This window comes from Acartia tonsa, chromosome 3 (assembly GCF_053477335.1).
Source record: "Acartia tonsa isolate MP-2025a chromosome 3, ASM5347733v1, whole genome shotgun sequence".
NCBI lineage: Eukaryota > Metazoa > Arthropoda > Copepoda > Calanoida > Acartiidae > Acartia > Acartia tonsa.
This window is the reverse complement of record NC_137262.1, coordinates 32,763,566-32,776,860: the sequence shown is the minus strand read 5'-3', so window position 1 is coordinate 32,776,860 and position 13,295 is coordinate 32,763,566. Positions and strand designations below refer to the sequence as shown.

The window sequence follows — 13,295 nt, the reverse complement described above, 5'->3', positions numbered from 1 at the left end:
AAAAAACAAATGAGAAACGACTTAATTTTATATTGTTTTAAGGTTTCACAAGACAAGAATCACAATCAATGAATTAAAAGCTTGCGTTTTTTCTTTCTTTTAGCGGGAGCCCTGGATTGTTTCATCATTACTAAGAGCCAATAATATCAAATAACTTTCTATTGAGACAATATAAAGCTATTGAGTTCTCAAGGCTTTTAGTAAGTTAAAGCAACCCAAGACCCACGCCAAATTAATAAATTTGACGTTAAATAAGTAAATATAGAAGAGGCGAACACACAGAAAACTTGAATACTGTTTTTAAAATAAAATAATAATGTATAAATGTTTTATGATTATGCGTTCTCCTTGTCACCCTCCCCTCCGGCGCTGTCATCCGCCGTGTCGCTGGTCCACAGGGTTAGGTTATCTCTCAACAACTGCATTATCAACGTAGAATCCTAGAAAAGAGCAACATTAACAAAGAATCCTAGAATACAGCAACAATAAAAAAAATCGCAGAATAGAGCAATAACAACAATATGAACTTTATTACAGAACTAAGTAAAAGAACAAAAAAAGGGTTTATATAACATAGTAAATCCAGGCAAGTAAATCAGTAGAAAAGTTATTTTACCTCCTTACAAATAAGCCTATTATAAAATAGAATAGGTAAAAAAACAATAAAAAATCTTTCCTTTAATGGTGTACAAAAATTTTTGCAAGTTTTACAGAATGTTATTTTAAACCTTTATTTTTGTTTATTTACCAAATCGATCAAGTCAAATTATATCTATTTATTTGTTGAGTATTTAACTTTACACTTCACATGTAACTACTATTATTATACTAACTAGAAAACTGCATTTCGTTACAGAAATGCATGAAGCAAGTTATAGACTTACACAAGAAAGAAAGCTTATGTAAATATTTTTAACTTATTCAACGCAGAAGACGACATTTGAAAACTATGAATTATGTGCAGTTTTGTAAAATTATGAAAGTTGTGTGTTTATTTTATGAATTAACCAATAAAATTATTGATATAATGGATGAAGGGTTATTTAATACAAATAATAACTTTGTAGCCTTATATATTTCGGAGGGGGGGAGGGGAGTTACTTGCATTAAAATTCCATCCAAGAGAAATCTCTGAAAACAATCTTGAAGATTTAAAACTTTAGTTATAGAGGAGCTCCATTGTCAGAAATATAAAAATACCTTGTAGCTTTCTTCATTAAGTGTATCAAGCTGTGCTATAGCATCGTCAAAAGCCTAAATTAAAAATATATATAAACCTTTTTTTGCCAGGTTTTCCTTATAGTTCTAGGGAGGTTTAAGACCATGGGAATAAAAGTAATCATACCATAAAAAAAACTTGCAAAGAGGTCATAATTCTAACACAAGATATCAAGGAAAGGTTGATTTAACGACCAGTATCATGTCCCTTTAACTAGTGCTTAATTTTTATCAACAAAAAGGATGACAACATCCATAAGTAGCGAAGCACAAAAATTGTGGATGGGAATATGTAAAAGTAGATTTAAAGTGTATTTATTAAAATCAAGAATAGATTTATTGGGAAAACACAAAACCTTGTTTTATTTTGTATGATGAAGACGGTTAAAGTAAATTACATACTAGATGCACATAACAATGGGAAAAAATATTTTGAAACTGTTAATGCAAAAAAGTTTTAAAATTAGACCAAAAATTCCAAAGATATGGGGAAATATGTCAAACATATAAAAATAGCCCAAAACCTGCTAAAAGGCAGTTTGGCCGCCATTGTTTCTTTTCTTAAAATGCCAGAAATTTAATTTTGATATCTTTAACTGAAAAAATTTCCAAAATCGGACCATAAACACCAAAGATATGGGGAAAAATGTGAAAAATATAAAAATAGCCAAAAACCTGCAAAAAGGCAGTCTGACCGTCATTGTTGTTTTCTTCAAATGACGGGAAATTTAATTTTGATATCTTTAACTGAAAAAATTTCGAAAATCGGACCATAAACACCAAAGATATGGGGAAAATTTGGAAAATATAAAAAATAGCCTAAAACCTGCTAAAAAGCAGTCCGACCGCCATTGGTGTTTTATAGTTAATTGTGCTCCTTGATGATGGGAATGTTGTCAAAAAATTTCAGAATTCTATCTTTTATAGGAGCCGAGAAAATCACGTTTCCCCCAATTCATTAATTACGGACGGACGGACAGACGGACGGACGGACAGACGGACGGACGGACATTGTGAATTATAGAGTAGCTTCGCTACTAATAAAAATAGACAATAAAGAAAAAACAATATTACCTATTAATTTATAATTTAAAAGTTAAAGACTTAAAATCATACTACTTGAACAACATTGCTTAATAAAATGAAACCAAATAAAAAGATGTGACCAGATTTAAAGATATCAGCAATACTGAAAAATCATGTATAGCATCGTATTTTAGACAGTTTTCACGCATATTAAAATAAAACTCATAAATCGACACCAGTTTCGTTAGACCAGGCCTTCGCCACTCGTGGCTAACCAAACTTTTATTTATTCTAATATCCGCGGAATTTGTCTAAAATAACTTTACCTGTTTGGCAAGTTGACAAGCTTTGTCCGGACTGTTGAGAATTTCGTAGTAGAAAACTGAGAAATTGAGGGCAAGGCCGAGCCTAATGGGGTGGGTGGGCTGCATCTCACTCTTGCAGATATCAAATGCGTCCTAGAATGGAAATAGATGTCAGATGTCTTCCTTGAAGATACCTATTCAAAACCCAATACATAAAAAAGCATTGGAAGACTAAGATTAAAGAAAATATTTAGAATTAAGTAAAACCAACATAAATCAATGCTTAATAAATAAAGACATAAAATATTAATGTGTCTAAAATTAGAAAAAAATCAATTATAACTGAAATCAAAATAATCCCAAAATAGAAAATTTAATAAAATTAAAAATTTGATTGAATATCTTTTAGATAGGCAAAAATTGAAGTAAATATTATTATAAAAAGAAATGAAATTTTACCTGGTATGCTTTTTGTGAGTTCTCTACAACGGCGGTTTTGTTGTCTCCGGTGGCAACTTCGGCCAGGTACCTAAACACATTATCCAATGAAAATTAAATCCATACCAAGTTAATAGATCGACTTTAGCACAAAGAAGATCTTTTTCAAAATATTAAATAATCCTCTTTAACAATACTTGAATAATGGAACTAGCTCACAAGTAGCCTGTTGTAAACAAAAATAACAAACCAAGGACGCCCAAGCCTTTTAGAGGGATAAAATGAAGAGTTTTAAAATTTCAAGGGGATAAGCAAATGCATGCCTTCATCCAATTCCACCTTATTTTTGAAATAAAAAATGAGTGGTAGTCTTAGGTAAGATTAAATTTGTTGGGACTGGGTAACCCTGCAGGGTTAGGTCCATTCCCAGACTAACCTAAAGTAAAGAACAAACTTGGGAAAACCTACACACTCACCCAATTACACTTTAATTTAAAGAGAGGGGGGTTGTCAGTTCTCTAAAGGGTACTTAAACAGCTCCTTAATTTTTACCTAAAGTAATCTCCCTTCATCTTGAGGTAAAAGACCTTGCTCTCTGCTGTGCTGGCGTTGGCGATCAGGAACTTGTCAAGCAGGGCCAACACGTCGTTACAGATGTCCCTCAACTCAGTCTCCACCTACAAAATATGAAGAGTTAGAATATTGAGCCTTCAGACCAAAAGGCGCTTGAGTATAGAAAAAGAAAGGTAAAGTATGTTATATGAATTTAAAGGAAACCTTCCATACTTCTCATAAAGATTAAGGCAAAGAAATAAAAGTTGAAGGAAACGCCCCTTGATTTTTTCTTGACTAGCAGCATCTAATCCACATTCTGGGACAGCTATCCTTCCAGCATGGCTCAGAAACTGATTAATATCCAATGGATTAGAACCAGTTCTCAGCCATTCTCGTGTTTCAAACAACTTACCACGAATGTCAAATTTTAAATCATAAAATTAAAACCAGTTTTGTATATCCCTGGTTTAGTAATGCTTCTTTTCATACGATATTGTATAAAACTACTATCACCTTCTCCCTGTACTGCCTACTTAGCCATGGCTTGCTTGGTCTCGCTACCTCAACATCTATCTCTATATCCATCTATATCTCAGTAACAATCTATCTATCTATATCTCATGAACTAAATCTATATCACCTTCTCCCTGTACTGCCTAGCCATGGCTTGCTTGCTCTCACTGCCCTCAGTCTTCTGCTCAATACTTGAGATAACTCTCCAACTAAAAAAGAAATAACATTAAAACATGGTTAAAAAAAGGATAATTCTAAATGAGCTTAACATAACCAACATTTTTAATATCTAATAAACTTTTAAATTATGCTATTTTTTATTAAACATAATTAGATAATTGATTACAAAGAAATTCTTTTAGGTATGCCTTTTGGGTTCATCGCCAATTTTAATACACCAGTAAATATCATTCAAAAACAAATATTCGTCCAAAACAAAACCATACCTTGATCTTCTAGCGCCAACGACGTTCTTGTAGGCTACGCTGAGAAGATTACGCTCCTCGTTGGAGAGCTCCACTCCAGTCTCTGTCACACTCTTCATGCTGGCAGCCATGTCGTCGTACCTACATATTTCAATTATAGGGTTGCTTCGGATTTTAAAAAATCTTTAATCCCTAGGTAATAAATTAAATTTCAAGGAACATTTAAATCAATGAAAGTATAGTAGCAAAATCATAAGAGGACTACAAACCCCCAAGACAAAATCAATTAGCACAATGAAATATATTCATTAGTCTTAAATCATTACATCGAAGAACAGACAAAAAATGGATGTAGAAAATACGTGGATATTATGACATAGTAAAAAATACCATGGGATCAATTTAGCTTGCTAACATGGAACTCTTTTTATTAGTCCGTTCGTTCATCCAGTAGGAAGGGTGGAGATGAGGTTAAAGTGATGTAAAGGGGGAATCAGTTCTTGAGCCCGCAGCAAGTTTAACTTCATTAGTGTAGAAAAACATCCATTAGTACAAGCATGTCAAAGTTATTTATCATAGACAAAACAACTATCCAATCTATCCATTTCTTTACCTTTCAGCCTGCTCGGCCAACTTGGCTTTCTGGACCAGCTCTTCCTTGTCAGACATTTTGATTTAGGATTTGTCAAGTGGCGACTCTGAAATTTTTATATCAATATTATTCATCCGCTAAACTTTACAAGTCAATAGCAACAAATCCGCCAAAACATATCACACAACAGAGGGGTAGTTCCATGAAGTATAATCAGCTGTTTTATCAACTGAAGATTAACTCACTGTTTAATGGATATGAAAATCTGAAGCTCCAAGGAATAAAATATCCATTACTGTTTTTTATTCTCAGTATAATAAGTACCTAGCAAATCTATTTTTAACATTGAATACAATTCATGGAACTCTCCCATTTGGCTGATTATGTTCTGGCTAATCAGTCAATCAAGGCACAAATTCAGTTTTAGCAGGGTATTTAACAAAAAAATTTAGCTAGTTTTTACTTCACAGCCGTCTCCCAATCTTTTGGTTGAATAACAGAAAATGGTAAATTTTGTAAGAAATTTTAAGATATGGTAAAATCTTAAAGGAATCCTAATAAAATTACTATTTCTGTTGTTAAAGAACCATAAATATAGATTAATCAATATTTAAAGCTATTATAAGATACAAAATCTTAAAATTTCGAGTAAAGTCTTAAATTTAATTATAAAATTAAAAATATTTAAAATTAAATCTAATAATACCATAATTTCTAGAATTTTCATTTAATTTTAAAGTTGGCACAATAGTAATAGGTAATTCAAGAGTAATTGAAAAATAAACTACCTAGATTTTTTAATTATGTTTTTTTTAAATCCCCTTAGTAAAAGTTAATAGAAAATTTAGGAAAGGGGGGTAGAAATTTTATATTAAATATATTTGATTAATAGTTACTGAAATGTTTTCAGTTTTGTAAAACAGAAACCCCTTCCCATTAATTAAATATACTCAAAAATGATAAAGTTCCTAAAATTTTAAAACACGTCACTAATATATCTCAGCTTCTGCTTTCAACCCTTTCGGGTTTATCTTGACTAATACTAATATTTTGCGGGGCGGGTTCGGTATCATTTAATCCACCACCCCCAGGCAACTGGGGTAAATTTGGTATATAATCTTCGGATAGAAGGTGTTGGTGTTTGGTTCCTTCCAACAGTTTAAGGTCCATATATTCAGCGCCCACTATTTTCAATTTAGGCAGCACGTCCAATAACATCAGACAGACTAGGGATAAATCTTCTACGTGATCCATATCCTAAAGGGAAAAAAAGTATTAGACAGCTTTCCACGGAAAAAAAGTGATTTTTCAGTATGGCAGAGAACCGGTTCTAATTCAGAGGATATTAATCGATTTGGAGCCCTACTAGAAAAAAAATATTAAAGAAATATATGAAAAATCCGCAAATTAATGGAAAGTAGATTTCATTTAGTAACTATCAAACAGAGTACCTAATCCTATTATATAAAGTAGTAAGATTTTGTCTGAAGCTGAAGATCTGGGATATTAAGGTGGTTTTAGGCTTATTTTCTGATATTCCACTCTTCCCTAGAGGCTAAGGAAGAGGCAACTACTAAAATACAAAATAATAAATAAATAAGCCAAATTGTAAGCTACTAACCTTTAAGACTAGAGTTTTCAGGTTTTTAAATCTCCATATCACTTCAAGACCATTAGTATTAATTTTCCTACAGCCTAAAATAGAAAAAAATATATTTAATTCAATAATAACTAATAAAAAACTTACAATACTATGCACTACCCTTTCATTATTAACAGCTTTATTATAAACAATCCTTTGATTACACTTCTTTTATCTGGAAGTACTGATAAGCAATATTAATATTAGCTAACATATAACTTCTACTCTGCGACATAGGAGCATCAAATGAAGTCTTACAGCAATTAAAATCAAGTTTGGAAGAATCTTCCTACTAAATCAATACCTGAAATATCCAGGTATTCCAAAGTATCCGCATATTCTCCAGATATTCTGTCCAAACACCATTCGTTCATAAAATCACAGTAACTTATATCTAAAAAGAAAATAAATCATCAAAAGACTAATTAAATTATATCACAATTTAATAAAAAAAGTTCAATAGATCTATATTTAATATCTTTCTGTAAAACTTCAAAGAATTTTTATATTAATTAATATCGAATTAAAAAATTTCTACGAATTTTATTAAAAATAATTCTATTATAAAAGAATTTCGTTAAAAAGGTAACATCTCAAATGAATTAAGGTAACTTTAGCTATTTAAGATAAAAGAAACTTGAATGATTTCAAGCCAATTTAAACATTGAGTTAAGTAATAAACCATATACTAAGTTATTCTTATCTTATTAAAAGTCATTTATAGGAATGGGAGACAACCATTTAAACATCCAGCAAAAGTACAGTAGATGTATTTTGTGCCAGTGCAATTAAAAAAGTATGGATTTATTTAGGACTACTTTTTAGCTGTATAAATGGCATTAATATTGTAACTCCTGGCAAACTTGCATATAACATATAATTTATAACCGGCTTACAATCACAAAAAAATAAATAACCTGTTAGTTTAAATTTAAAACTTTAGAATAAATAATGTTTTAATATCCTATGTAGAATAGTAGACATAAAAATCAATAATCTCTCAAACTTTGAAACAGGACGTTCTTGCAATAATGGTAATGTAAAAATGTAATATTTTAGCAATAATAGAATTCATTAGCAAGCACTTCAGTTATTTATCGCATTGTTAGTATTTTACAGTCTTTCTGAGGATATTAAATTGAAAAAAATACAGTTTTGTTATAAAATCCTAATTGAAACAGATTAGCTAATTAGATAAAATTGTTGTATTGTATAACAACTATTCCTGTTGCTCTCAAATCCCTCCTAACTTCTCCCTGCACCCCCATAAAAATTTTCTTTCAATTTCATATCCCTCTTCAATCCCCTCCCCTTATACACTTTTTATCCTTCTCTTAACTTTGTATATCCAAAAAGACATTTAAAATATTTTCCCAGTGCGAAAACAATTCCGCATATCCCACAAATCTAAATACAGGGATCTAAACGGATATGACAATGGATGATAAATTGATAAACATTCCAAAGTTTTCCCTTCTATAAATTACTATTAGTGTTTGAAACGTTTGGACACTCATCTTAATGAACTAACCAATCAAAATTCAATGAATACCTTAAGGTTGTTAAACAAAATGCGATTATGAAAGACTTAATATAATAACATGTGGAAGTTAATTCACACTTATTCTCTCTCTCTCTCCATACATCTTCTCTCAAAAATAATCTTCTTATATTTTATGTTATGAAATTATTAAGGAATAATCTTTATTTAGTAAACAAGTTTTTTTTTAATTTTTAAGTAGTGCAGCTATTCTACAGTCTGTTGGTCTGTCAGTCGCTGTAACATGTAGACAAAAATTAATAAAGCCTCATCTATTTAGAAGCTTGTTCTAAATTATTTATGTGAATAGTTGTCCTTAACCAGCTGCTGTACTCTTATTAAGAATCTCTGAATTGGAAGGATTAGGGAAGGGAAGAAAATGGCCTAAAACCATCCCGGGACCAATGAGAAATTTACCTCAGATGGAGAACTTAATTCATTAAGTAGCTATCGAAATTTTAATTTATAAAAATAAACTTAATACTGTATAGTATGATGAAGACCTGAAAAATATCTAATTAAAATTAGTTAAGTAGCAGAAAAACATTTTAATAGTTTTAAATTACCTACTTAAAATTAAGAAATATAAATAATAACGCTACTATAAATTGTAGAAACTTTAGATAATAAGTCAAATAACAATTCACATATATTTCTATTTTTAAAAGACTTAAAAAAAATTCAACATTTTAATAATTCTCTATTATCCATTAAATTATTTTTACTTTGTACCTTGTCAAATAAATTTTATTTCCTCAGTTCACACCGAAAGTTTACAATTTCTCAACAATTCAAAACCCCAGGGAGATAGTCGTTTATTAAAATCAAACAAAAGAATTCAAAAAGGAAAAACAAAATGTTCAGAGTTCGACCAATCATAGATCTGAAACTGTCAGAACATTATTGTCTTAATCAACCTTGATTGGATGGTACAAACTAACAATTTACATTTTACAAACATTCACACTATTAAACTTAACAATTTAGTTAAATTCATAGAATTTAGATGTGTATATAAACTCATCCTCCCCTGACCTATCCCTTAAGATCCCTAGTAGAGTTTAGTCCTAATGCCCAACTGGGAATAAAAGTTTACCAAGACAAAGAATATTAGCCTCAGAGAGCATCTCAATTTAATAATAGTTATATCTCGCATCGTATTATAAACGGCTTTCCGCGGATATGGAAAGTACAAATATGAGATTAAAACTAGTTTTTTTAGCCCCGAGGTGCCGAAGGCACCGCCAAAAAAAACTGGTTTTAATCTTATGATTGTACATTTCTATATTCGTAGAAAGCTGGATATAATACGATGCTAGACATAGTTTTTTCGTATTGATGAGAACCGGTTCCTATTCACCGGATTCGAATGAATACGAGAAAACTTATTTAACACGTTTCATAAATGAAACTTAAGGTAGGTATACTAGTAGCTAAGCTACTCTACAATTCAATTTGTATATCCGTCCGTCACTCAGTCAGTGCTGCTGTGGTTTAAATGTAATTCTCAGCTTCTATTCAAGATAGACTGCTAATTCTTTTATGAAATTACCTATAACAATGAGCATCCAGTAAATAATTTACTTTGTTCGTCGGTCTGTTAGTCATGCTACAAAAAAGTCTTGTTTTAAGATATTTCTAGCTCGTTAATGCTGAATAATTTTATGAATAATGTATGAATAAAGTATTAACAAAGAAACTTCTCATAAATGCACAACATCTAATTTAGGTTATATTTGATATTATCTTTAGTGGAAAGGTTTTGGTAATATATGTAGAAACAAGGATGACAACATCCATAAAAACGAAGCACTGAAACGGTAGGACAAACGGACATTAACACTTATTTAGTATCTTAACTGAAAAATCGGAACATAAATGTATAAATGTCGAATCAAAATTGTAGGTAAATTTGTTGAAAAACTGCTTAAAAACAGGATAATGTTTATGGACATACTTACATTTTTGGACTTGATTAAAGAGTTGCTTCGCTTATAATATTGTTCTTTGTTGTCCCAGGAATCAATATACCAAAAATCAGATCAAACTGATAATTAAAACACTTGAAAATATATTGTTAAAAAAGTAGAAAAATCAACATGTTTAAAATGGACGTACGGACATTCTGGTAATAATTATAGAGTTGCTACGCTTTCTAAATCGTACCCAACTACTACAGGAATCATCATGCAAAGTTTGAAATCGATAGGACAAATCTAACATGCCTAAATTAACGAATAAAAGCTATCTATCTCGGACGGACGGACGGACGGACCGACCCTAATTATAGAAAAGCTTCGCTTTTAAAAAGATAAACAATTTCTTAATAGTAATAATAGTTGAATAGTAATGAGGGAATAATTGACTACATTATTGATTAGAAAATGCTCACATAAGATTAATCATATATGCCATTAAATATAAACAAAAACCTTAGTCTAATACATATAATTTTTAAGATGGACGGATAAATAGATTTAATATTAACACAATGGTTAAATGAGTGAGGGGAAAAGAAGTAATAGCTTTATAGTTCATGAAGATTTATATTGAAAGGGAAGGCAGCAAGTATTGATATATATTAATAAATTTCAATGCAACAAATGGCATATATTACAACGAAAAATATATTCTAAAATAATAAAATAGCAGATGGTGCATAGTAAACACATCAAAGCAGGGATCTAAAGGGATAAGATAAATGCCGATAAATTAACCCTTCTGTATATTGCAATTAGTGGTTGAAATGTTTGGACACACAACCTAAGGAACAAACCCATCAAAATTCAATATAAGTTCCTAAAGTTGCCAATCCAACGAATAAGAAAACATTAGTATAAAGCTTTTGGGGCCTAGTATATTAAGAGCCAATAAAATGTCCTACCCCTCGCTGTAAAAAAATTCTACAGCAAACTTAGTCTAGCTATAATATAAGTTTAGCCGTTTTGTAGGATATAAAACTAGTGGAATGCACTAACCTAGATATTTGATGTAATATAGGTTCAAAGATTTAAGGAAAAATATGAAAACTATAAAAATAGCCAAAAACCTGCTTTCAACCAGCCTGGCCATCATGGAGGTTTTTTTAGTTATTTATGCTCCTTAATGATGGGAATGTTGACAAAAAGTTTCAGTCGTGTGTCTTTCATAGGAGCCGAGAAATTAAAGTTTAGCCAACTACGTCTCTAACGGACGGGTGGACATTTGGATTTATAGAGAAGCTTCGCTACCAAAACTAGTGGAATGCACTGACCTAGATATTTGATGTAATGTAGGTTCCTTAAATTCTGTAAACCCTCATATACCAAACTAAACAAAATATAATGGTTATCAACAATTTCAAATAATAAATTCTTTATTTCTACAAGACTTAGTAGATCATGAATTTTAAGACTTTATGGAAGTTAAATCATTCTATGTAATTTTGTCTGAATTAGAGTAATTCTTGAAATTAATAAGGAAAATTATTGAATCTTACGAGTCGTATTCATAGGAGTAAGAAAAGTTGCTAATGGGATGAGTATAAGATTCAAAAGACCTTAGAGAAACTTGGAAATAACCCATCATATCACATGGCAACAAGCAAGGACAAACAGACAATGCCTCATTGCCTAATTATAGAGAAGCTTCGCAACATAAATAGAATAACTTACTTTGCTTGTGAGGCATCGATAGCTTCAATGACCCATCCTTTAACATAAACATCAGGGATGTCCAGCTTCCTCTTCACCATCTCGGTCCAGTGCTTGTGGCCCCTGCAAACATATTTTATTTTTAAAAAATTTATATTATCCATCTTTAAATAACGAAACATTAATAGTCTAGAAATTGTAAGTTTAATTTTAGTCCTTTAAATCATACTTTATACTTAGTCCCTAGCATATGATAAGGGGTAGGGATAGAAGAGCAGAAATATAGCTTAGGACCATTTAGAATAAAATGGCCCAAAACCACACCCGGAAATGTGTAATGCTTCCATAAAATGGAGAACTCAGTCGTTTCTGTAGTTCTAGAAATATTGAGCTACATACAAAAAAAACTTACTACTTTAGGTATATAAGAGGATTCAAGAAAAAATAATTTAAGAATAAGAATGAAACGTAAAGCTGAAACTTATGGCGTGAATAAATTATTATTTAGGTATAGTCAAAAGATCACAACATAGAAAATAATATCCAATACGATAAACATATTAAATAATTTATTGCAGATAATGTCAAATGATTATTTACCCTTTAAAACAAAATCTATTAAAGGTTACTAAAATAAAATGAAGGATAAATGATGGAATATTTCTCTATGAAATAATATTTTTTTCTCTCGATTTTTTCATATTTCTCAGGAAGAGAGGGGACATTAGGCTGTTTATTACACTAAAACCAAAAATATTATAATTTGTTGGTACATTAAGTAGTGTCTAAATGCTTCAACTCTTTTTGTAATCTCAAAGGGGGTAATTTGTTTATCATCTTTAGAGATTTACATTAAGTTTCCGACCATTTAGAACAATGTTAAATTTACAAATGAATAAATTAAGTAAATAACTGACCTAAATCGAACCCTGCACCCTCTGTGGCATAGAAAATGAGCCGCAGCTAAGTCAGGACCAAGAGCAAGCAATCTATCAGGCACAAATTCCTAAAAAAGCATGTTTGCATTAGTAAAATAAAATATAACGAAAACAATATTTCTATACGAAATGAGTTCCGATCATCAATTTATTAGGACAAAGCTTAGCTGTATGGAAAAATCCTGTTATTGAAAATTTAGAAAGTTTACAACAAAATCTCTAAAGAAATAAATTCCATTAAAAGATGGACGGCTTATTGTATCTGTTTGACTAAACAGGGAAATAAATCTATTCATATCACAATATCTATTGCAGGAGTGTTTGGAGTGTTCGACAAAAAGCTAGGGACAGAAAGAAAGTACAAATTAAAGCATACCTGTTGAGCCACAAGACTGGCATATCCCTGCTGGATAGACTCTTCCAAATACCTCTCAGGGTCCATAAAAGAATTCATCCATTTAGGCCTCCACT

The 13,295-nt window shown here is 30.9% G+C and overlaps 1 protein-coding gene across 2 annotated transcripts; it reads right to left on the bottom strand.

Annotated features, from left to right (window-relative positions):
* Positions 1-15: 15 nt before the first annotated feature.
* Positions 16-13,295, bottom strand: LOC145313940 (14-3-3 protein beta/alpha-B-like). 2 transcript variants are annotated; one of them, XM_080153607.1, is made up of 9 exons: positions 5,660-5,763; positions 5,094-5,554; positions 4,502-4,621; positions 4,183-4,264; positions 3,540-3,664; positions 3,009-3,078; positions 2,571-2,702; positions 1,201-1,254; positions 16-440 (listed from the first exon to the last, which is right to left on the bottom strand). In XM_080153607.1, the coding sequence occupies exons 2-9, from the start codon at positions 5,147-5,149 to the stop codon at positions 336-338; spliced, it is 744 nt and encodes a 247-aa protein (XP_080009733.1). In that variant the 5' UTR covers positions 5,150-5,554; positions 5,660-5,763; the 3' UTR covers positions 16-335. The 2 variants fall into 2 exon arrangements, 1 of the variants encoding a protein (XP_080009733.1); XR_013877576.1 differs by lacking the exons at positions 16-440; positions 1,201-1,254; positions 2,571-2,702; ... (3 more) ...; positions 4,502-4,621; positions 5,660-5,763 and adding exons at positions 5,779-6,329; positions 6,694-6,767; positions 7,019-7,108; ... (2 more) ...; positions 12,804-12,892; positions 13,201-13,295 and having other exon boundaries at positions 5,178-5,554.